The sequence below is a fragment of the Phocoena phocoena genome, chromosome 16 (genome assembly GCF_963924675.1).
Source record: "Phocoena phocoena chromosome 16, mPhoPho1.1, whole genome shotgun sequence".
Taxonomy (NCBI): Eukaryota; Metazoa; Chordata; class Mammalia; order Artiodactyla; family Phocoenidae; genus Phocoena; species Phocoena phocoena.
Window position 1 is genome coordinate 348,503 of NC_089234.1, and position 22,795 is coordinate 371,297.

At 53.8% G+C, this 22,795-nt stretch overlaps 1 protein-coding gene across 1 annotated transcript in view; it reads right to left on the reverse strand.

Annotated features, from left to right (window-relative positions):
- Positions 1-22,795, reverse strand: part of KNDC1 (kinase non-catalytic C-lobe domain containing 1) — a 56,189-nt gene that overhangs the window by 29,066 nt on the left and 4,328 nt on the right. The window contains exons 2-9 of the mRNA XM_065894739.1: positions 20,684-20,882; positions 20,354-20,412; positions 6,390-6,536; positions 5,943-6,060; positions 4,039-4,721; positions 1,808-1,922; positions 910-981; positions 756-817 (exon numbers count right to left, since the gene is read on the reverse strand). Coding sequence (XP_065750811.1) covers positions 756-817; positions 910-981; positions 1,808-1,922; positions 4,039-4,721; positions 5,943-6,060; positions 6,390-6,536; positions 20,354-20,412; positions 20,684-20,882 — 1,455 coding nt within the window. The remainder of the gene's footprint in view (positions 1-755; positions 818-909; positions 982-1,807; positions 1,923-4,038; positions 4,722-5,942; positions 6,061-6,389; positions 6,537-20,353; positions 20,413-20,683; positions 20,883-22,795) is intronic.

Sequence of the window (22,795 nt, forward strand, 5' to 3'; positions counted from 1 at the left end):
AGTCCCAACTCTTCCTGAGGCCTCCTCTGACTTACACTCCCACCCCGGGAGGGGCAGGTCTCACTGAGGCGCAGGGGTCCTCGTCACAGGCTGGATGCTCAGCCTTTTCCGACAGCACCTGGCCTGGGCGGGCCACCCTCCCTTTGTCCTGCTGCTCCAGCTCCAGCATGCGGGCTTCCAGTGGGCTTCTGCTGTGTCCGCTGGTGTTTCCCAGATGTGCTTCCTCATCCTCCACGTGTGAGGCAGGAAGGACACCCGGGACTCTTAGGACAGTCGCTCCCCGGGGCCCAGGGCCCTGGCCTTTCTGTCCTCACACGCCAGCTTTCAGAACGGCGTGCTTTGTTGGGGGGCAGGGAACTTACGTCTCCCCCACGTTCCCGAAAGCGGAAGTTCTACCTTGGTTCTGAATATAATTTACTTGATTTTAAGTCTGTACAATTGAATTTTTAATAACGGCTGTGTTTGACAAGCATCTGGCAAACATCCCTGAAAGTTCAGCTGTGGGGTCTTGTGAGCACTGCCCGGAGCTGAAGTCCAGGCTCAGATGACACCCCTGTCACCCTCTGGGAGGCCCCTGCAGAGCTGGGCTCTGGACGCGGGGGCTGCGTTGGGGGGGTCGCCTTGACCCTGCTAAGTCCTGATGCTGGGCCCATCCTCTCCCCACCCCCTCCCCCCTCAGGCTCTCTGGATGGAGGGCGTGGGCACCACGGAGCGGGGCAGGGGGCCACGGGATGGGGTGGGGAGGGCCCAGGTACCTTTTCAGTCGTCAGCTTTTGCTCTGCGACCTCGGGAGCCAGAAAGAACGAGTTGTAAGCACCTGAGACAGAAAACCCCAAACCCACTGAGCTTTCCTTCAGCCTTGGCTATCGGAACCAGAGCACAGCCCCCTGGGGGGGCCCACTTACGCACCGCTGGCGGGAGGTGGCCCAAAAAGCACAGTTCCATCCTCGGCCACCAGCACGGAGTCCAGACACAGGTAGGCTGCAAGGGAAGGCGAGGGTCAGGGCGGCTGTAGACTCACTGGGGGACCTGATCCCCCTCAGGGCTGGCAGAGCCACAGTCGTGGGGCAGCCCCCTCTCTCAGCCACCCCACGGGCTCCCAAGCCACCCAGGGAGTGCGGGGACGCTGGGGCCCTAGCTGGACATAGCACAGGGGCCAAGTGCTGGCTCCCCTTCCCAGAAGCCTGGGCGACAGGCCACGGAAGGGCCATCTGAGCCAGCCCTGGGGCACAGGAGCTGCGGGAAGAGGAGGGGGACAGAGGGACGTGACCCAACCGCCGAGCGCGGCCCTGGGAGGGGTCCCGGGGGAGGCTGGGTGCCGGCGCTTCGTACCCACAGGCCTGAGGCTCACAGGACCCGAGGGAGGCCAGAGAGCAGCGCCCCTGCCCTGCTAGGACCACCGTGGGGCCGGAGACTGGTCCCTCTGCCTGGTAGGGCTGAGCTTCAGGGGTCACAAATGAGTCTAACGTCCGAGGACCAACCCCCCCGCCCCCGCCCCAGCCAACCTTCGTCTCCTTGGGGACAGCGTCGCCCCTGCTGAGAGGGTGTGGCCCAGGGCCACCGCACAGCTTCCGCCCCTCCTCAGCAGGAGGAGGCCCACGTTTGAAGCTGCCCTCTGACCCCCTTGGTCCTGAGACCAGAGTAGATACCCCCAGGCTGCCCCCAGCTCACAGGATGGACACTGCCACCCAGCCCCAGGCTGTCCACACAGCCCACACGGGCAACAGAGGCCACGTGTGGCCCTGGGTCCTGGCCCGGACATGCTGGGGGTCGGCGTGCTGGACGAGGACCCATGGGAGGACGTCACCTGGGTGCTGGCCGTGCGTCCGCAGGGTGCTGAGGCATGCGTGGGACAGAGCCCAGAGCTCGTACTCCTTGAAGGGCCGGCCCAGCTTAGACAGGAGGTCCTGCAGGGAGACGCCCTGAGGGGGGTGGGGGGAGGAGCCACATTCAGTGTGTGGGCACCTTAGAGGGATGCATGGAGGAAGACGACAGGGCAGGGACCACCTCAAGCATGTGGGGTTTGCCCCACACAATGCACTCCTGGCATGACGGGCTGGGAGAGTCCCCACGTCAGCACAACAGGTGCTGGGGGTGCACGTGGAGAAACCAGCACCTGTGCACGGCAGGTGGGATCGTAAAACGGTGCAATGACGTGGAAAACAGCACAGAGGCTCCTCAAAGAATCAGACGTAGAATTACCATCTGACCCAGCAATTCCACTTAAAAGCAGGGTCTTGAAGACGTATTTGCACACGCATGTTCAAATCAGCGTGATTCACGAGAGCTAACATGTGGAAGCAACCCAAGCGCCATTGGTGGATGGATGGATAAGCATTACGTGGTCCATCCATAAGATGGACACTATTCAGCCTTAAAAGGGAAGGGAATTCTGACACAGCTACAACATAGATGAAGCCTGAGGACACTGGTCCGTGAGGTAAGCTAGTCAAAAAGGGACAAACATTGCATGATTTCTCTTCTATCAAAGACTGAGAGCAGTCACACCCATAGAGACAGAAAGTAGATGAGCGGTTGTCAGGGCCGGGGCAGGGATGGCGGGTAAGTGTTTACTGCGGACATAGCTTCAGTCTGGGGTGATGACAACGTTCCGGGGATGGACGATGGTCATGACTGCAGTGTGAATGTGCCTAGTGCCCCTGCCCTGTACACTTGAAATGGTTACGATGGTAAACTTTATGTTATGGGCTCCCCTTCCCTCATACTGCCCCCCACAGATTAAAGTCCCAGAGTCAGAAGAATGAGTTCAGCTGGAAGGGCGTTCTCTGCTTTGCGGCCACGGAAGAGCTGGGAGTACAACTGCCCGCTTGGACACAGAAGTGCATGTTCAGAGGAAGGTTCCAGAGGCAGTGTCTTCACCCCTCCTGGACCCCCCTCTGTGCCCAGGATGTAGCTGCCTCGGTCCCGAGACTTCACTGCCTGCCTCATCCAGCCTGTGCCTGGCCAGGGGCCCAGGTTCTGGGGCACAGGGCCCCCCAAGCCTCCTGCTACATGTGGGGTTGGAGCAGCCAGCTTTGCACCCAGGACGTGCTCTCTAGAGGAGATCTGGGTCCCCGACTTTGGACCAGCCCTGACACCTGACAGGCTGTGACCTGTGTGGGGGCCGAGGTCTGGTGGGCCCTGATCCCTTGAGTCTTCGGGGCAGGGAAGCCTGGTGGTTAAGACCATGGCTGGGCTCCCAATCAGCTCTGCACTTCAGCGACCACCCACCCTCCTCATGGCGGCCCCCAGCCTCAGTTTACCCATCCGGGAGGTGGCTGTCTGTGAGGCTGGTGGGCATTTGAAGGTGAGCAGAGCCCTGGGCTCAGGCCTGAGGTTTTCACTTCGGTGCCTGGGCGCTCTGGGTACATGAGTGTGGTCGGGTGGGTGGACATGGGGAGGCCATTGGAGATGGTTTGGGCTGAGCAGACAGCACGTGGGCATCGAGCATGTGTTAAGGCACTGGGGTCTCCAGGATGGGCTTTCTTTTTTTTTTTTTTTTTTTTTGCCGTACGCGGGCCTGTCACTGTTGTGGCCTCTCCCGTTGCGGAGCACAGGCTCCGGACGCGCAGGCTCAGCGGCCATGGCTCACGGGCCTACCCGCTCCGCGGGCATGTGGGATCTCCCCGGACCGGGGCACGAACCCGTGTCCCCTGCATTGGCAGGCGGACTCTCAACCACTGCGCCACCAGGGAAGCCCGGGCTTTCATTTTAAAGTAACCACATTTTTCAAGTAAATTACCCTCAGGTGCTTATCAGGATATGAATAAAAATGTAACTCAGAGTCTGCCCTCCCCTTTGACCTCTGGGTCAGCAAAGCATGGTGGGAATGAAGCTGGTGGAGTCAGCACTGCTGCACAGACACACGTGTGTTCGGGCCACCGAACCCCAGGTGACTTCGTCCCGGGATGCTCACAGGCACCCACCTTAGGGGAGCGACTTACTTCGTACTCAAGAGCCCGCGCCTGCGGAGGGAGCGCGTGCGCAGTGCGTGTGCACGCAGGCCCCTCCCGGGCCACGCGGGCCACGGTCACCCACCTGCTCCAGGGCTGCTCCGCCCGGCTCCCCGGCTCTGTCCGCAGTCCCGTCATCAGGCTCGGGAGTCCCTGGGTCTCTGCCGGCATCGCGAGGGCCCTTGGAACCTGGCGGGGGGCTTTCCTCCGCGGGGCCCCGGCCACGCGCCCCCCTGTCCCCAATGCGCCGGAGCTCGGCGTCTCGCTCCGGCCACAGACTGGATTCGGGCTGTGCCTGGGAGCTGGTAAGGCCATTTTTCCCCTCCGGAAAGGGCTTCTTGGGGTCTGGAGGGAAGAATTCTGGTGCCCGTGGCTGGGTTTTCGTGCTGGTCAGCGACAGGCAGAGGGCGCCGGCCTCGGGGCTGCAGGGCGGGAGCCGGGGCAGCGTCTGCACCTTCCTCAGGCGGCTCCTCTCCAGGAAGCCTCTGTCCGGGTCCCCCAGGGGCCGCTGGGCATCCCGGAGGAGGCAGGCCAGCCTCTCGGGGGCCAGCCCCTCCTGGCCCGGGCTTTCTCCGTTTTTCACAGGGGCTGACAGCAGAGCCTTGGAGGGCGGGGTCCCCGGGTGCTCCAGGCTTTCTCCGGCGGGGCTCGGGGGCTGGCCCTCCAGGGCAGGCAGGGCCGCTGGGTCCGCGGAGCGGTCCCCTGGCTGCCTCTTGGGCCCCACACTTTTTGGAGCCAGTCTCTCCCTCCAGGTGATCTCACAGACATCTGGGCAAAAGCAAGACGTGATTACAGCTGAGGGCCACGGCCAGGATGGACCTCCCCCTGCAATCCCCACGCTCACGGCCACCAAGGCACCCACTCCTGCAGGACCCCTGGACCCCCACCCATCACAGAGAGCACGGGGCCTCCCAGGCCCCCCACCCCTTCCCTCAGGACTGGCCCAGAAACGTCCTCATCTGCTTCCTTAATCACACCATCTTGGCTAAGTAATGAGTCTCCGAAGGTCTCGGTCCCCCCCGCCACCCAATCCAGGATGAGCTTCCCGAAGGGGTTTCCTAAGGCCTGTCTAATTAGCTCATCCAAAAAGCACATGGTTTTGCTATTACGGTTACACAAGTGATACTCCCCAAAGGAATAAATTAAATCCGGCAGCAGCCCCAGCTCGTCCTGACGTACAATCTTCCACACACGTGTCTGTGTGAACCCCTCGAGACACACACCCTCCCCTCCCAGTGGCCTGCGGCCCCCTCAGCGGAGCCTCTGCTCTCAGTGTTAACGCCCTCCCCGATGTTAGAGCTGCCAGCGGGCCTGGTGCTGCAGTGTCACAAACGCCAACGTGGTGGCAAATGCCGCTTGCTTGGCTGGGGGAGGGGCCCTGCCACCCCCAGAGGCTCCACACCTCCCCTCAGGACCCTCCAGGCTCCCTGCTGCGAGCACAGCGCAGAGCAGACGTTGGCATTTGTTCAAAATGCCACCCAAGATTATGCCTTGTGAGCCATGAAAATCCCAGATGCTTCAGCAACAGCTTGTGTGGCCAGGAAGTAAGTGGCCACCAGACTGGCGGTGCTGTGTCCATGTCCCCAACGCCCACAGAAGAGGACAGAGGTGACCAGTCCTGAGGGCAGTCACTTCCCATATGACCTGCCTCTCACCTCCAATTGTGGGTCAGAGCGTGTAAGTGTGTGCACGCTTGCAGACGTGTTTGTGCGTGTGGGAAACTGGGGGTGTGCTCACTGTGTGAGTTAATAGTCTAAATAGGTGTGTCCGAGTTTGCACATGCTTGTATGTTCCCATGTGTGCTGTGGGAGCACATGTGATCTCTCTGCATCCGTGTGCATGTCAGCGTGGGTGGCTTACACGGTGAGTACGCTGGTGCGAACGTGTGTGTACGTGATCGTGTTAATGCTTGTGCACACCCATGTGTGCATGTGTGAGGGCGTGCACATGCCTGGGCGTGTGGGCAGGCTCGTCCACCTGTGTGCTTACCTTGAAACGCCCCGAAGGACTCGATGGAGAGCACCCTCCTCCCGGCAGCCGAGAGGCTCTGGCACAGGCGGCAGGAGGACGTGAGCTGCATCTTCTCTTCGCACAGTGCGATGATGCTCTGTGACCGGAGCCAGCGCTCAGCCCCGCCCCAGCCCCCGTCGCCCCCTCGCCGCCGCTCGAGGCGCCGGGATCACGAAGCGGGGCGTCCTGAGCTACATGATCCCCGTGGGACAGAATCTGCTTTGTGAAACCAGCGGATTCTGTCCTGCCCGTGATGGTTATAATGCATGCCGTTCATCGCAAAAATGCAGAGTAAAGAAGTAAGGAGCCCGGGTGATGGGCGGGTGGGGGCCCGCGTGTGCGCGCTGGCTGTGCGTGCGCGCTGGCTGGGGGCGCGTGGGGCGCAGGGCCGCGCCTGGGGGAAGCGGGGGCTGCCTTCGCGCCTACCTGCAGGTCGGGCCGGTCCCGGGGGTCCTCGGCCTGCATCTGGCCCAGCAGCGCTTCCAGCTCCCGGCTCAGCCTGGGCTGGGGCTCAGGCTCCGTCACATAGTCGAGGGCTGCCTTCAGCGTGGCCCCCAGAGAGTAGATGTGGGCCTGTGGCAGCACCAGAGAGCCCACTGGGCGTGGGGCAGGGCCTCGCAGCCTCCCGGGCAGCACCTGTCCCCAGGCAGCCGCTGCTCCTCTGGGCCAGGAGCACCTGCGCTTTACAGGGCCGCCTCCCCTGCCCCCAGCGCGGCGATTCTCCTGGCCCCGGGCCACCCCCATGCTCCCGGGCCTGGGGTCTGTGCCGGCCCCGCGCCACCAGCCCCAGCCCACCTCCCTGGCACAGGCCCTCGCCTGGCACAGGCCCTGTCTTCAAAGGGCCAGCCTTTTCTTTTTCAAGTGTATGCTTCAAAAACCGATTTGAGGAGGAGGAAAGGAAGGTTTCTTGCAGTTTGGAAGTCAGGGTTTTCCCCTGTGAGAGTGGGGCTCTTCACCCCATGCCCGCTGGGACAGGCTCACAGGGCAGGCCTCAGCCCTCAGGTCCTGGAGGGGCTGCCGACCCCTGCGGCCAGGTGTCCTCCAACACCATCTGGGCTTCTCGCCTCATCTCAGGACCGTGCACGTGGGGCTTCATCATCCCCGCTTCACTCACAGGAAGCTGAGACCAGAGAGGTTCAGGAACCTGCCGGGGCCACACAGCTGGGCCAGGAGGAGCTGGTGGGGGCCAGCTCCAGAGAGGTGGGTCACACAGCTCAGGAGTAGAGGCCGGGCCCCCAGAGGCCAGCTCTCCCCACCTCCCTGCCCTGGTGCTCTCCCCTCCCCAACCAGTGAGTCCCCCACCTCCAGCCCTGGGCCCACTCTGGTCCAGGGTCAACACCTAGCCAGGGCCAGCCTCAGCATGGCTGAGTGGTGGGGTCCTGTCAGGGACGTCTTGCCCTGCCTCCTCACATGACCCTCAGACCCCACCTTCCTGGCCTGTGGGGAAGTCTGGGACCACCGGCTCCTGCTGTTGTTCTAGGGCTGTCTGGTTTCCACTGGCCGCCTGGCTGAGACGCGCCCTCCTGACCCACCTCCCTGCCAGCGTCTGTCTCAGGAGCTGGGCACGTGGGGGTCCGCCCCTCGCCACTCAGGGCAGTTCCTGTGTTTTGCTGTGTGACCAGCGCTGCAGTGGCCGTCCTCACGTGGACGTCTCTGCATCCACAGTGTGTTCACGAGGCCTCAGGCCCCGCAAGTGGGGCTACAATCTGGGCTACATCCGTTCCATTTGCAGTTTTCGGAGCTGCTGAGGAGCTTCTCTTGTGAGTCACCGGCCCAGCCGTGTGCGTGTGTCTGTGCGTGTGTGTGTGGGTCAGACCGCCTCCCCCTTCCAGCTCGCGGCCTCTGCAGCTTCCCCAAGCTCAGTGTCTCGGGCTAACCTGCGTTTCTGTGACCGTGAATGAGACCAAGCATCTGTTCAACTCTATTCACTGTTTAAAATTTTCCTCTTTATGCCCATTCGTGGACTTTGCTAATTTGTCTGCTGAGCTGTTGCCTGTTTTGAGTGCACTCTTGGCACACGAAGGGGCTGATCCCTGGTCTGTGTGTCACACGTATATTCTGTCACTTATGTTTCAACTTTTTCATGTGTCTTTTGACATTCAAAAATTCTAATGTTTAATTTGTGAAACTGGATAATTTTTTTATTGCCTTCTTAAGAGGACCTTCCCTAGCCCACGACAATAAAAACAGCTTACTTCTGCTTTTTCCAATACTTCTATAATTTGAAAGCATCTAGCTCTAATCCCTGTGGGTTGTACCTGTGAGCTGGCACGCTGCAGGGATCTGGTTTTGGCTCCTTCCTGATGGAGAGCCACCTCCATCTCCCACACTGTTAAAGAAGAGCCCACCCTCTGTCCACCCTGAACCCTCGTCCTGCTGCCCTCAGCTCCCCGGGGCTCCAGGCTCGGCTGGCCTCCCCTCCTCTTACTCTGTATCTCTCCCTCTGTCCAGACTGTGCTACTGTGCTATTTTAATTATGGTAGCTTCAGAGTGCATTTTCTTTCTTTCTTTCTTTCTTTCTTTCCTTTCTTTCTTTATTTCTCTCTCTCTCTCTCTCTCTCTCTCTCTCTGTTTCTTTCTTTCTTTCTTTCTGTTTTGCTGAGCCGTGTGGCTTGTGGGACCTTAGTTCCCCAACTTGGGATCGGAGTGAAAGCGCCAAGTCTTAACCACTGGACTGCCAGGGAATTCCCCAGAGTGCATTTTCATACCTGGTGGACAAATGGTCCTCCATTTCTTTCCCAAAAATGTTTGATTATTTTCACATTTGTCAGGGTTAAAAAAATATATATATATAGGTTCCCCCATTCCCATTAAAAACAAAAAAACCAAAAGGTTAGAATTTTATTGTAACATCACTGACGTGGCAGAATTTGGGAAGGACCAACGTCATACAAGATGAAATACTTGGATGCCAGCAAGATGGCTGTCCCTAGATTGTATCCCCCTCAACAACAATTTGGCATCCATCTGCGGACAAAATTTCCTTTGTGGGAGCTGTGGGATCCAGCAACATATGCCAAGGGACCTGGCAGGAGTCTTGCCCAGCTGTGTGTCAGGTGAGAGGCAGACAAACCTCTGTCCTGGTTGTGGACCCTTTAGCTAGACTAACTAGGGAAAAAAAGAGAGGACTCAAATAAAATCACAAATGAGGGACGAGACATTACACCTGATACCACAGAAACACAAAGGATCATAAGAGACCACTATTTATATGCCAACAACTTGGATAGCCTAGAAAAAATAGATGAATTCCTAGAAACCTACAACCTACCAAAACTGAATCACGAAGAAATAGATAATCTGAACAAACTATTACTAGTAAGGAGATCGAATCAGTAATCAAAAACCTCCCAACAAAGAAAAGCCCAGGACTAGATGATTTCACTGGTGAATTCTACTAACATTTATTTAAAGAATTAATACCAATCCTTCCTAAATTCTTCCAAAAATTGAAGAAGAGGGAACACTCCCAAACTCATTTTATGAGGCCAGCATTACCCTGACATCAAAACCAGATAAGAACAGTACAAGAAAACTATAGACCAATATCCCTGATGAATATAGATGTGAAAATCCTCAACAAAGTATTAGCAAACTAAATTCAAAAGTAATTAAAAGGATCATATACCATGGTCAAGGGGGATTTGGCCCTAAGATGAAAAATGGGTCAATATACACAAATCAGTAACTGTGAGTCACCATATTAATAGAATAAAACATAAAAATCATATGATCATCTCAATAGAAGCAGAAAAAAGCATTTGGCAAAATTCAGCATCCTTTCATGGTAAAAACTCTCAATGAACTGGGTATAGAAGGGATGTACCTCAACATAACAAAGGCCACATATTACAAGCTCACAGCTAACATCATACTCAATGGTGAAAGGTTGAAATCTTTTCCTTTAAGATCAGAACAAGACAAGGATGCCCACTCTCATCATTGCTTTTCAACACACTGGAAGTTCTAGCCAGAGCAATTAGGCAAGAAAAATAAATAAAAGGCAACCAAACTAGAAGGGAAGAAATAAAATTGTCTCTATTTGCACATGATATGATCTTATATATAGAAAATCTTAGATGCCACCAAAAATCGTTTAGTAACAACAAATTCAGTAAAATTTCAGGATACAAAATCGGCATGCATAAATCAGTTACATTTTTATACACTAACAATGAAATATCTAAAAAAGAAATAAAGAAAATAATCACACTCACAATAGCATCAAAAACAATAGAATATTTAGGAAAAACAATAAAATATTTAGGCATAAATATAACCAAGTAGGTGAAAGATATGTATATTGCAAAGAATAAGACTTTGATGAAAGAAGTTGAAGACACAAATAACTGGAATGATATCCTGTGTTCATGGATCAGAAGAATTAATATTGTTAAAATGTCCATCCTACTCAAAGCCATCTATAGACTGAATGCAATTTCTATCAATATTCCTATGGCATTTTCATAGAAATAGAAAAAAAAAAATCAAAAAGTTTGTATGGAACCACAAAAGACTGCAAATAGCCAAAGCAATCCTGAGAAAGAGCAAAGCTGGAGGCATCACAGTTCCTGGTGTGTGTATTACACAGCTCTAGTAATCAAACCAGTACGGTACTGGCATAAGAACCATCACATGGAACAGAACTGAGAGCCCAGAAATAAAACCACGCCTATACAGTCAACTAGTATTTGACAAGGAAGCAAAGAACCCTTACTGTGAAAGGGCAGTCTCTACAATAAATGATATCGGGAAAACTGGACAGCCACATGCAAAAGAATGAAACTGGACCTGTATGTTACACCACACACAAAAACTAACTCATAATGGATTAAAGAATTAAACATAAGACCTGAAAACCATGGAAATCATAGAAGAAAACATAGGGGGAAAGCTCCCTGACATTGGTCTTGGCAATGATTTTTTTGGACATAACACCACAAGCACAAGCACCAAAAGAGAAAACAAATAAATGGAACTACATCAAACTAAAAAGCTTCTGCGTAAGAACAATTAACAACGTGAAAAGGCAACCTATGGGAGAAAATATTTGCAAACCGTTTACCTCAGAGGTGGTTCATAGGGGGTTAATATCTGAAGTAGATAAAGAACTCACACAACTCAAGAGCAACAAAATAATCTGATTAAAAAATGGGCAGAGGGACTTCCCTGGTGGCGCAGTGGTTAAGAATCCACCTGCCAATGCAGGGGACACTGGTTCGAGCCCTGGTCCGGGAAGATCCCACATGCTGCAGAGCAACTAAGCCCGTGTGCCGCAACTACTGAGCCTGCGCTCTAGAGCCCGCGAGCCACAACGACTGAGCCCACGTGCCGTAACTACTGAGCCCGTGCACCTAAAGCCCGTGCTCTGCAACAAGGGAAGCCACCACAGCGAGAAGCCCACGCACCGCAACGAAGAGTAGCCCCCACTCGCCACAGCTAGAGAAAGCCCATGCGCAGCAGTGAAGACCCAATGCAGCCAAAAATAAATAAACAAATAAATTTATTTTAAAAAAAAAATGGGCAGAGGGAGATTTCCCTGGTGGCCCAGTGGCTAAGACTCCATGCTCCTAATGGTCAGAGCCTACGTGCTGCGACTAAGACCCGGCACAGCCAAATAAATAAATAATTTTTTTAAAAAAGATGCTATTTTAAAAAAATGGGCAGAGCAACTGAATAAACATTTTCCCAGGAAGACATACAAATAACTAACTGGTACATGAAAAGATGCTCAACGTCACTAATCATCAGGGAAATGCAAATCAAAATTAAAATGAGCTGTCATCTCACACCTGTTAGAATGGCTGTTATCAAAAAGACAAGAGATAACAAGTGTGGGTGAGAATGTGGAGAAAAGGGAACCCTTGTGCACTGTTGGTGGGAGTGTAAATTGGTGCGGTCACTGTGGAAAACAACGTGGAGGTTCCTCAAAAAAATAAAAATAGAACCTCCATATGATCCAGCAATCCCACTTCTGTGTGTATGTCCAAAGGAAATGAAATCAGGCTCTCGAAGAGATATCTGCAGCCCCATGTTCACTGCAGCATTATTCACAAAAGCCAAGACATGGAAACAATCTACGTGTCTTTGGGTGAATGGATAAAGAAAATGTGGTCTATATACACAATGGAATATTACTCAGCTGCAAGAAACAAGGATGGTCGTTGAGGGCATTATGCTAAGTGAAATAAGTCAGACAGAGAAAGACATACTGTATGATCTCACTTACACGCAGAATCTAAAAAACTGAACTCATAGAAACAGAGAGTAGAATGGAGGTTGCCAGGGGCCTGTGGGCGGCAGGGAATGAGAAGACACTGGTCAAAGGGCACAAACTTCCAGTTATGAGACGAATAGGTTCTTGGCATCTAATGCACAGCTTGGTGGCTCCAGTCAACAATACTGTACTGTATACTTCAAAGTTCCTAAGAGAGTAGACCTTTAATGTTCTCACCACCCAAACGAATGGTAATTAGTGGTGGAGGTGTCAGGTGTTGACTAACCCTACGGGGAAGCAGTTTTGAAATATGTTAAGTGTATCAAGTCGTTAGGCTGTAGGCCCTGAATTTACACAACACTGAATGTCAGTTTTGTCGCAGTAAAGCTGGAAAAAATAGTGTCGGGACAGGGTCCATCTCCTCATTTTCTCGTGCCTTGTTTTTTCATCTTTAGAAAAGTGGTTTGCTGTGCACTTTCAACCCTTCCTGCCATGTTCACTCCCGGGCTCTCTGTGGTCGTGGCTGTTATACGTGGGACATTTTCCATTTCCTCTCGAACTGGTAACTACCAACACAAAGGAAAGCTATGTACTTAGGGGGATGTATCTTGCCTTCCGCTGACCTCTGCAGTCTTTTATTCTATCATTTTCCACTGAAGCCACTGACCTCTCAGGCCCACAATCTCGTCACCTACAGACAACGCCAGCCTGCTCAGGAGGGTGTCCGGCTACCCGCTCGGGGCCCTGTGAACACGGCTGGTGCCCACCCTGATGGCCCGGAGTCTGTCCGCTCTCCCTGTGCACGAGGCCGGGCCCCTGGGCCGCCGCCAGCCTCTCACGGGAGACACTGGCACCCCCGCCCTGGTCCCCAGGTGGACGGCAGCCCGCTCCCCACCTCACACGCTGACCTCGCCCTCTGCACCCAGGGGCCTCCATCTGGGTCCCCACGGAGCCAGCACCCAGGGCTTCCTGAAGGGGCCAAAAGTAGGTCAAGCTGCTGCACAGACTCAGGCAGACGCCTTGGTTTGGGAGCCCTGCTGGGTGCTGCGGGTGGAAGGAAAGGCAGATCCTACTAGCCCAGGCTAGGCCGCAGCAGTGAGGTCCCCAGCAAGTCACAGCCCTGAGGGTGAGATGTGGCTCTGCCCAGGGTACCTGCTCCTGCTGTCCACGCCCTGTCGTCCCTCCAGGAACACTGGTGCCCGTCTACCCTCCCACACGTGCATCCATCCATCCATCTGTCCATTCCCTCTCCATCTGCCACCCACATTTACTTTTCCTTCCTCCCTCCCTTCCTTCCTACTTTTCTTTGTATCCGTATCTATATCTTTCTGCCTCTGTCCACCTTCATCTATCCATCCATCTCTTTTAGTTTGAAAATAACTCAGCAAACAAACTTCTCATTGGCTGTCAGATGACACTGTCCACTACACACTGGCCAGCACCAGCGTCTTTGGCCCTCGAGGTCTTTCCGCCTTTAATTCCTGTCTTGGAAGCCCCCTAGTGGTGATCCTGTGAACCGTACTCGCATCAAGTCCGTGCCCCGGTGGACCACGGCCCATGAGGCAGGATCCCACCTGCTCTGCTGCCATCTGAACACCGAGCGGGGACCCCAGAATCATGGGCGGTGCCAACACCGGGATCGGGGCGCCCGTGCTGACACAGGTGTGAGGCGAGAAGGACCTGCTTGCCCCATGGGAGGAGCAACAGGGAAAGTCACCAACCACCCGCTAGGAATTACGGCGACTCAGAGAAGAAAACTTGTCATGATAGGAAGATTCCAGGGACAGGAAGCATTAAAAAGGAAGGGGGAGCCCCCTTCCCTCCCGCTAACGACAGTCTCTCCCTGCCCCCTGAGCGTGGACCACCATCACTCCTCCCTCCCTGTCGTGGGCCTGCCTGTCCCTACACCCTGCAGCAGGTGGGGTCCCTGACCCGGGAAAGCCCCTCCACCCAGGGAGCTCTGTCACTTGGAGAGTGGATGGCGGCTCACTTCCGTTGCTGGACTCGCTTTGTCTGCAAAGGGAGGGGTACAGTGCCGTCTACACCTCAGAGTAAGGAGCAGACAACTCGGCAAAAGAGGAAAAGCGACAAAGCGAAAGAAGACCCGAATGGCCCAACGCGCGGGGAGGGACCTGTGGCTCTGCCTTTCACCTGAACCCTTAGAGGCCATTGCAGGGTTACTGATTGGCCTGATTTCAATACTGTTGTGTCTCGAGGATCAGGGAGGCCAAGGAAGGGACTGGGGAGGGCAGTGAGTGGATGACGGATCACGGACAACCAGGACAAAGCTAATAATTATAACGCTTGACATATCGTGAAAAGTCCCCAAACGTGACGAGATACGAAGTGAACAAATGCAGCTGGGAAAACAGCACCGACAGACGTGCTCAAGGCAGGGCGGCCACAAACCTTCAGTTTGTAAAAAATGCAGTATCTGCAAAACACAATAATGTGAAGTGCAATGAAGTGAGGTCTGCCTGCATCACAGTAAAAACAAGAAGCACCAGCCCACTCTTTCAGAAGAAATCCCAATGGAAATCAAGAAACACGGAGAGGGACCTCCCTGGTGGTCCAGTGGTTAAGACTTCGCCTTCCAACACAGCGGGTGTGGGTTTGATCCCTGGTTGGGAGCTAGGATCCCACATGCCTCGCAGCGAAAAAACCAAAACATAAAACAGAAGCAATATCGTAACAAATTCAATAAAGACTTTAAAAATGGTCCACATCAAAAAGTCTTTTTTTAACAAAATAAAGAAACACCTAGAAGTGAATGATACCGCATATGCCGAGTGGCAAAACTCGTGTTCGGAGGGAAATTCTTAGCTTTAGGTGTTGACCCTAATATTAGGAAAGAAGAAAAGCTCAGACTGATGAGCTGTGTGTCCAACTCAAGTTAGGAAAACTCACTAAACTCGAAACAAGTACAAGAAGAAAGAGACTGGAACATAAGAGCAGAATTGATGGAGAAGAAGAAACCAAGACAGGACAGGAGACCTCACACCATACAAGGTGGGCTCTTTGAAAAGCTGTTGGAAGAAACTTCCACGTATGGAGGTTTGGGGAAGTCGCTTTGGCTCGTATGTGATTTGGCTTGAACTTTGTACTGGTCAGAGCAGCCCGTCTTTTTTTTGTTTTGTTTTGTTTTAAGATACATGTCCCTGTGCTCCAGGAGGGCAAAGGGAATAACAGTCATTTAATAATATTAATAACAATAATGACACCCATTATTGACATTCACCCAGCACTCACTACACGAAGGGCTGCTAAGGAGATCAGGGCTACAGGACATCAGAGAGGTGAGAAATCCCCACGGGATCCACCGGTTGGGAAGGCTTCTGGAAGGTGGTGGACTTGACTGGTGCAGAGAGGAGGCCCGGCAAGTCCTTCTGGGGGCAAATCATTGTGTGCTCGCTGCTGCCGTGTTAGCCGCACTCACGTGCAGCCCGTCTTTCTAAAAGTTTTATTTTATTGAAGTACAGTTGATTTATATTGTTGTGTTAATTTCTGCTGTACGGCAAAGAGACTCAGTTATACATATATATATTCTTTTTCGTATTCTTTTCATTATGGTTTATCACAGGATATTGAATATAGTTCCCTGTGCTATACAGTAGGACCTTGTTGTTTATCCATCCTGTATATAATAGCTTGCATCTGTTAATCCCAAACCCAATCCACCCCTCCCTTACCCGCCTCCCCTTTGGCAACCACAAGTCTGTTTTCTATGTCTGTGTGTCTGTTTCTGTTTTGTAAAGCTCATTTGTGTCATATTTTAGATTTCACACATAAGTGATATCATATGGTATTTGTCTTTCTCCTTCTGATGTACTTCATTTAGCCTGATAATCTCTAGGTCCATCCATGTTGCTGCAAAGGACATTATTTTATTCTTTTTTATGGCTGAGTAGTATTCCGTTGTGTGTGTGTGTGTGTGTGTGTGTGTGTGTGTATCACATATATACATATATCACATCTTCCTTATCCATTCATCTAGAGCAGCCTGTCTTAAGGCCTGCTGAACACGCATTGTACAACTGCTTTAACGTTAAAGAAAAGGATATATTTAAAAATCGAAATGGAGTAACTGTGGTTCAGGCATCCAGGATGGAGCCGGGTGGCTGCTGTGGATGTGGTTTTAGACACATTCCTGCATCCCTGAGAACTTGAATTCGGGACCCTCTCAGACTCAATGACGCCACCGGCCGCTCTCAAAACAGTATTTGCCAGCAGCTGCCACCCACAGCCTTAGGTCTCAAGTCTCTCCTGGTAACTATGCTACCATTTCAGACCCCAGCCAATCGTGCTGAGCCAGCACCCTTACTTCTTGCAGCTCCAATCCTGATTCCTGACAAACAGCTTCAGGAATTCTGTGGATTTGGCCTTTACAAGCCTCCCCCATTCTGCAGCCTGCGGAACACGGTTCAAATGCCTCTTGAACCTGTGTCTCTCAGGCTGTAGTCCTCAGTTTGGCTCACATAACACTCTTTCCTTTCCTGTTATGAATTGTTATTGATTATTTCTGTTGACAAAACTAAGAAAATATATAACCCCACCCCCTCGGCAAGGCTGGCAAGAGAAAGTACAAATAAATTATCCAAGGAGTGGAACAGGGCACCTACGATGACGCAGTGATTCAGAAAGGACCTCACCTGCAACTTTAAAAACACAGGTAACAATGGGTAAATTTTTAGAAACATATGGTTTACCAAGAAGCTGACTCAAGAAGAAATACAAAACAGATAAATCCTATAATTATTAAAAATAGAGCAGCAATTAAAAATCTTTGCTCCAAGGAAACAGATGGCTTCATAAGTAAGTTTGACCAGACTTTGAAGGAACAGACCATCCCATTCTTACATAAACTATTACACGGCAAAGGAAGCGGGGGCACTTACATACAGCCAGCATAGTCCTGAGGGCTCACACGAGTCAAAAACATCAACAGAGGGCTTCCCTGGTGGTGCAGTGGTTGGGAGTCCACCTGCCGATGCAGGGGACACGGGTTCGTGCCCCGGCCTGGGAAGATTCCCATATGCTGCGTTGCGGCTGGGCCTGTGAGCCATGGCCGCTGAGCCTGCGTGTCCGGAGCCTGTGCTCCGCAACGGGAGAGGCCGCAACAGTGAGAGGCCCGCAAACCGCAAAACAAACAAACAAACAAACAAAAAACATCAACAGAATGGAAAACTACCAGTCCACTCGAGAAAAATACACAGAGACCCAAAGCAGGCATTAGTCAATCAAATACAATGGTGTAAAGAAAAAATAGGACACAGCCAGCTTAGGTTTCTCTAAGTAGGAAAGGTTGATTTAATGCTAGAAAATAAAAAAGGGAGATATTAACATCTTAATGATCATTTCAAAGCATGCAGAAGCATTTCCTGATAGAACTCCATCCCTCTGGCACACTGGGGACTTCAGGGGGCCGCTGCAAATGTCATCCAGGGTGGGGAGGTGGGAAGACTCTCTTAGGATGGTGGAGAAATCACTGACCCCGTCACAGCGATGCTCCAGGCCCGCTCAGGACACTTGGAAGGGGAACCTGGCAGCAAGCCCTTGGACAGTGGCATCAACACTGCCTGCCACCTTCTGCTGGTGATTTGATCAGTTAAATAAAGAAACTAAAAGACTCTGTAAGTTAGCAGAAATAATAAAAGAATTTACCAAGATGGCTGATGTAAGATTAAGATGGTAAAGCAAACTGCATTTCTGTAGACTTGCCCCAAAAAGCAAAAAAATGTGATTAGAAAGATGACCACCCATTTAGAATAGAGTCAGAAAATATCTCATTCCTGAGAATAAACTAGTAAAGGATATCCAAGTAAAACTTACAATAAAGGTTTTCAAATGTTACTGAGACAGTAAATGAGAGCTAAATAAATGGAGAGGTATAACACGTGTAACATACCATAGGCGTATGAATTCTCCCCAAACTCATCTACACATTCAGAGCCATTCTAGTCAAAACGCCAACAGAGCTTTTCCTGGAACTTGATACTAATTCTCAAATTGATGTGGAAGAATAAAGAGTTGAGCATAGTCAGAACGCTTCTGAAAAGAACAGGGACCGGGCACGTTCGCTGTGAGATGCTGGGCTCGTGGCGGAGCTGCGGTCAATAAACGCAGCTTTAGTGCAGCGGTGGGCAGACCGCCATGGACTAGGGCAGAGGCCCGGGAAGCAGACCCATTTTTGTCTGAAACTGGGGTGTATATGGCTTAGGTGACGTGCACCGGGGCCAACCAATTAACAACTGGGAGCAACGGTTATATCCACATAAAAACAATGAACCTGGGTCCCTGCCTCACATACACTACAAATCCACCTCGGGACTGCCCTGCAGGTCCAGTGGTTAAGACTCCACGCTCCCAATGCTGGGAGCACCGGTTATGTCCACATAAAAACAAGGAACCTGGGTCCCTGCCTCACATGCACCGGTTATATCCACATAAAACAATGAACCTGGGTCCCTGCCTCACATACATTACAAATCCACCTTGGGACTGCCTGCAGGTCCAGTGGTTAAGACTCCACGCTCCCAATGCCGGGGGCCCGGGTTTGATTCGATCCCTGCTTAGGGAACTAGATCCCACATGCTGCAACTAAAGATCCTGCAACTAAAAGACCTGCCGCAACTAAAGACCTGGCACAGCCAAATAAATAAATAAATATTAAAAAAAAAAAGCAGCCTCAGGCGGATTAAATGTGAAGAACAAAACTTTAAAACTCTTGGTAGAAAATGTCAGTAAATATCTGTTGGATCTTGTGGCTGGCAAGGTTTCTTAAGGCACAAAAAAAACACAGTGAAAGAAAACACCAATACTTGGACTATATTAGAAATGAGAAACATTATTTTCCATCAGACGAGGGCTTCAGGCAGCTTTTCTCAAAGCGCGGTTCCAGAGGCCAAACAATTTCCCAGCAACAGGCCGTGGAGGCTGCCAGGGCCGCGGGCCTGTGCTGTCACAGCAGACTGGACGCAGACGTGGCCGTGAGAACCCAGGCCTCTGCTGAGCCGGGCATTCAAGAGATTTACAAACACGTAAAGCGATGCCACTCTCCTCACTGTGTTTTTGGAGGGGATACTGTCATTTCTCACGGAAGTATTTTATATGTGCTACCATGCAATGGGTTTACGGTTGTCACTGAGTTAATTAATAGGTAGACTTTTCATGCATTTCTCCGTTTTAACCTGTAATACAGTGAGTACTGGCAGATATAACTCATACAAACAAAGCTCTTTGGGCACTCAGTGATTTTTAGGAGTGTAAAGGGTTCCAAGAACCAAAAAGTTTGAGAACCGCTGCCATCAAGGAAGTGAGACACACGGTGGACATGGCATTTGCAGTCCTGACAAAACGGACGAAAATACAGGGAGAAAAGCTGAGCAACTGGATGGAAATGGGCTCTCCCACAGAGGGGGTCCCCACCCCACCACCTGACCGACAGGAGCGCAACCCCTGGCAATCCCAGCGGAACCGATCCCGCAGGAGGGGGTGTGAGGGGTCTCTGGGCGGTGGTGGGAGCGCACCTCAGGCAGCCCCGCAGGAAAGAGTTGCCCTGCTCTGCAAGCGACCCCGCCAGCCCGCTGGGAGCTCTCACTGGACACACGGAGGCCACGGGGAGCAGCGCTGACCCCACCAGGCCTCCCCCCACGAAGGCCATGACACCCAGTGCGGAAGAGTCTAGGGAAATCACATAAAAGGAGGTTCCAGAAGCTAAGACACAGCAGGAGACTCTTTTTAGAAAGTGAAAGCAGCATGAGCGGGCCCCCTCCCTTCTCTAGGCCCCCTGCCCACCTCGCTGCACTGGGGGTGCCCAGGGGCCCCGGAGGCCTCGGTGACCTTGGCCTTGTCCTAGGCGTGGCTGCCTCTCACTCTCATGGGTGATTCTCTGGGGCCGTGAGCTGCCCCTGCCAATCCCTCAGAGGAGCTGTGACCCCCGTCAGTCACCACCGGTAATTTCAGGCGCTTTTAGCATCTTAAATATAGTAAATTCGCACTCAGACAACATGCTACGTGCTGTAGTGAGAAGCGTGTGGCCGGACGCGGGCCATCGCTGCGGCCAAGTCGCTGGGGACCTGAGGGGACAGAGGTGGGCGTGCCGACCGCAGGCGCTCACTGCTGCCAGGTAACGGTAGGAGGGGGGCCGGGCACTGGTCCACCTGCTGCCACTTACCTCAAAGGTGTTCCCAGTCACATCGAACTCCGGGGGGACAAAGGCTCCCTCAGGGTCGTCTGGGAAGGGAAGAGAAGGCGCCGGGTCACACAGCGACCCTCCGTTCCCACTACTCCCCACCCGGGTCACTGGGGAAGACAGGCCTCCAGGCTCTCCCGGGATGGGGAGCTGCGAGAACCAGCGCATCCCGAGCCTCACAACGGTGGGGAGGGGCGGAGGTACCAGCAGGTTACCATGGAAACCCGGCTCCCGGACCATCGGGCCAGGGAGGGCCCGCGTCCGCTGGACTCTGCGCTCACGTTCCCCTGCGGGTGCCCGCCCAGGCCTCACCGCTGAGCTGCTCCATGAAGCACACATTCCCGCTGGTGTTGAAGGCCAGGGTGTCGGGCGTGATGCACAGGGTCTGGAAGATGGCCGAGTGCGCGACGCTCCTCATGGACAGGCTGCACTCCAGGCACACGGCCCAGGCCTCCCGCTCGCTGAGACCGCTGTCCCGCAGGGAGAGGATGTCGGCCAGGGACACGTTCTCCTGCAAGACAGGCCTGGGCTGAGCTGCGGGCGCCGGCAGAGGGGCCGCGGGCCTGGGGACAGGCCCCCGCAGCCCCCAACGTCCAGACAGCTCCTGGGAAGCAGACGCCACGCCGCAACGTTTCATTCTATGTCGGGAACGAGGTTTTCGGCAATGTCTTAAAAAACCCCACCAGACGACATCCCACGGTTCCTGGACGTCAGGAGCCGCAGAGCATGTGCCGTACCATCAGCTGCCGCTGGAGCAGGTGTTTGCCCAGTCTGCCCTTCGTCCCAGACTGTGCGGCCCCCCGCCGTTGGCCCGGCCCCACGGGCTCAGCACACAGACCTCAGTGGGCACGCAGGGAGCCTCACCTTTCCAGCTTGCGAGCAGGTGAGGGAAGACGGAGCTGTTGCCACGAAGGCACAGCCGTGCGCGGGGAGCCGCCAGCCCATGAACGTGACGTGAGCCTACGACAGTCACGGGACACGCGAGAACACGCTCATGACACCGCGGCTGCAGAGCCGCCCGGACAACGGCCCCGGGCGGTGCACGTGGAGGACACAGTCGCCTGGCTCCTGCACAGCTAGACTCCGAGGCGCCCACACAGCGGGCTCCACCTCCTGGTCTGACTCAGCTGTGGTCGTGCCACCCACACTCACACACACGTGTGTGCACGGAGCGTGCTAACACAATCTGTCCGGTGTGTGCACACAGCTCTCACACATTTACTAACTTCGGTGCACAGGCATGCAAATCCCACACATCCACACACGTGCCCACACGTACTCACGCGAGTCACATATGCACACACACGTTCATCGATGGGTGCACACAATACACAGGCTCACACATCAGACGCCCTGTACCTCACAGCCCTTTTCTGGGCCGTTTGACACCCTGGTTAGCTCCGTGTATTTGCGTGTTCAGGCACCACCAGCCTAAGGAGGGGAGGGGACTGAGGGAGCCAGGCTGGGAGCTGGGCCTGGGGGAGCAGGCCCGAGGGTCAGGAAAGGTCCTGGACACCCGACTCGGAGGGCAGGGCGGAGACTCAGGGAGAGGTGTGGGTGGAGGGTCGGGGTGAGTTGGGGGTGGAGGTCGGGGTGAGATGGGGGTGGAGGTCGGGGTGAGAGGGAGGAGGGTCGGGGTGAGTTGGGAGTGGAGGTCGGGGTGAGTTGGGGGTGGAGGTCGGGGTGAGAGGGAGGAGGGTCGGGGTGAGTTGGGGGTGCTACAGAAGAGAGGTGCCCCTGCTTCCGCCCCCCTACCTAGCTCTCCCTCCAGCCTCCTTGCTCCATCCTTCCAGCACACAGGATGTTCTCACGGGTACCCAAGCTGCCGGGTCCTAAAAGGAGCCTACCATCTCCTGCCCTTGAAATTCTCCCACCTGTACTGCACAGGGGCCTTGACCACAGCAAAGGAGATGAAGGGTTTAAACCCAGAACGAAAGCAGCAGTGTGGGGAGCCGCTGTGTGTGTGTCTGGCCAAGCAGCGTGCGGTATGCGGGGCGGGGGGGGGGCCACAGGAGGGGGACGCGGCAGGTCCTCCCGTGTGACTAGGCTCATCCCACATCTGTTCCTTCTCAGTTCAGGGAGGGGCTCAATGACATCCTCCTGGGCCCTCCCAACTGTTTCTCTTGGTGGGGGGGTGGTTAAGATGGATGAGGAAAAGGCAGCTCTGAGAGCAGAGAGCCCTTGCTGGGCTCCCGTGTTGTACTGACCGTGGGAGGAGGGTGGACGGGGCATAGCAGAAAGCAGAGCACACGATTAGACTGGGGCGGCTGAGAGGCTCATGAACCAGAAACCTCAGCTTCCAAATCTCCCGGCTGGTTCCCCGGGTTCGCTCCACCTGGGGGCCTCTCTGCCCCACCCAGGACCCCCACGACTCAGGAGAGCCCGAGGCTCCCAGGGATGCCCGCGAGGCCTGGTTAGAGAGAC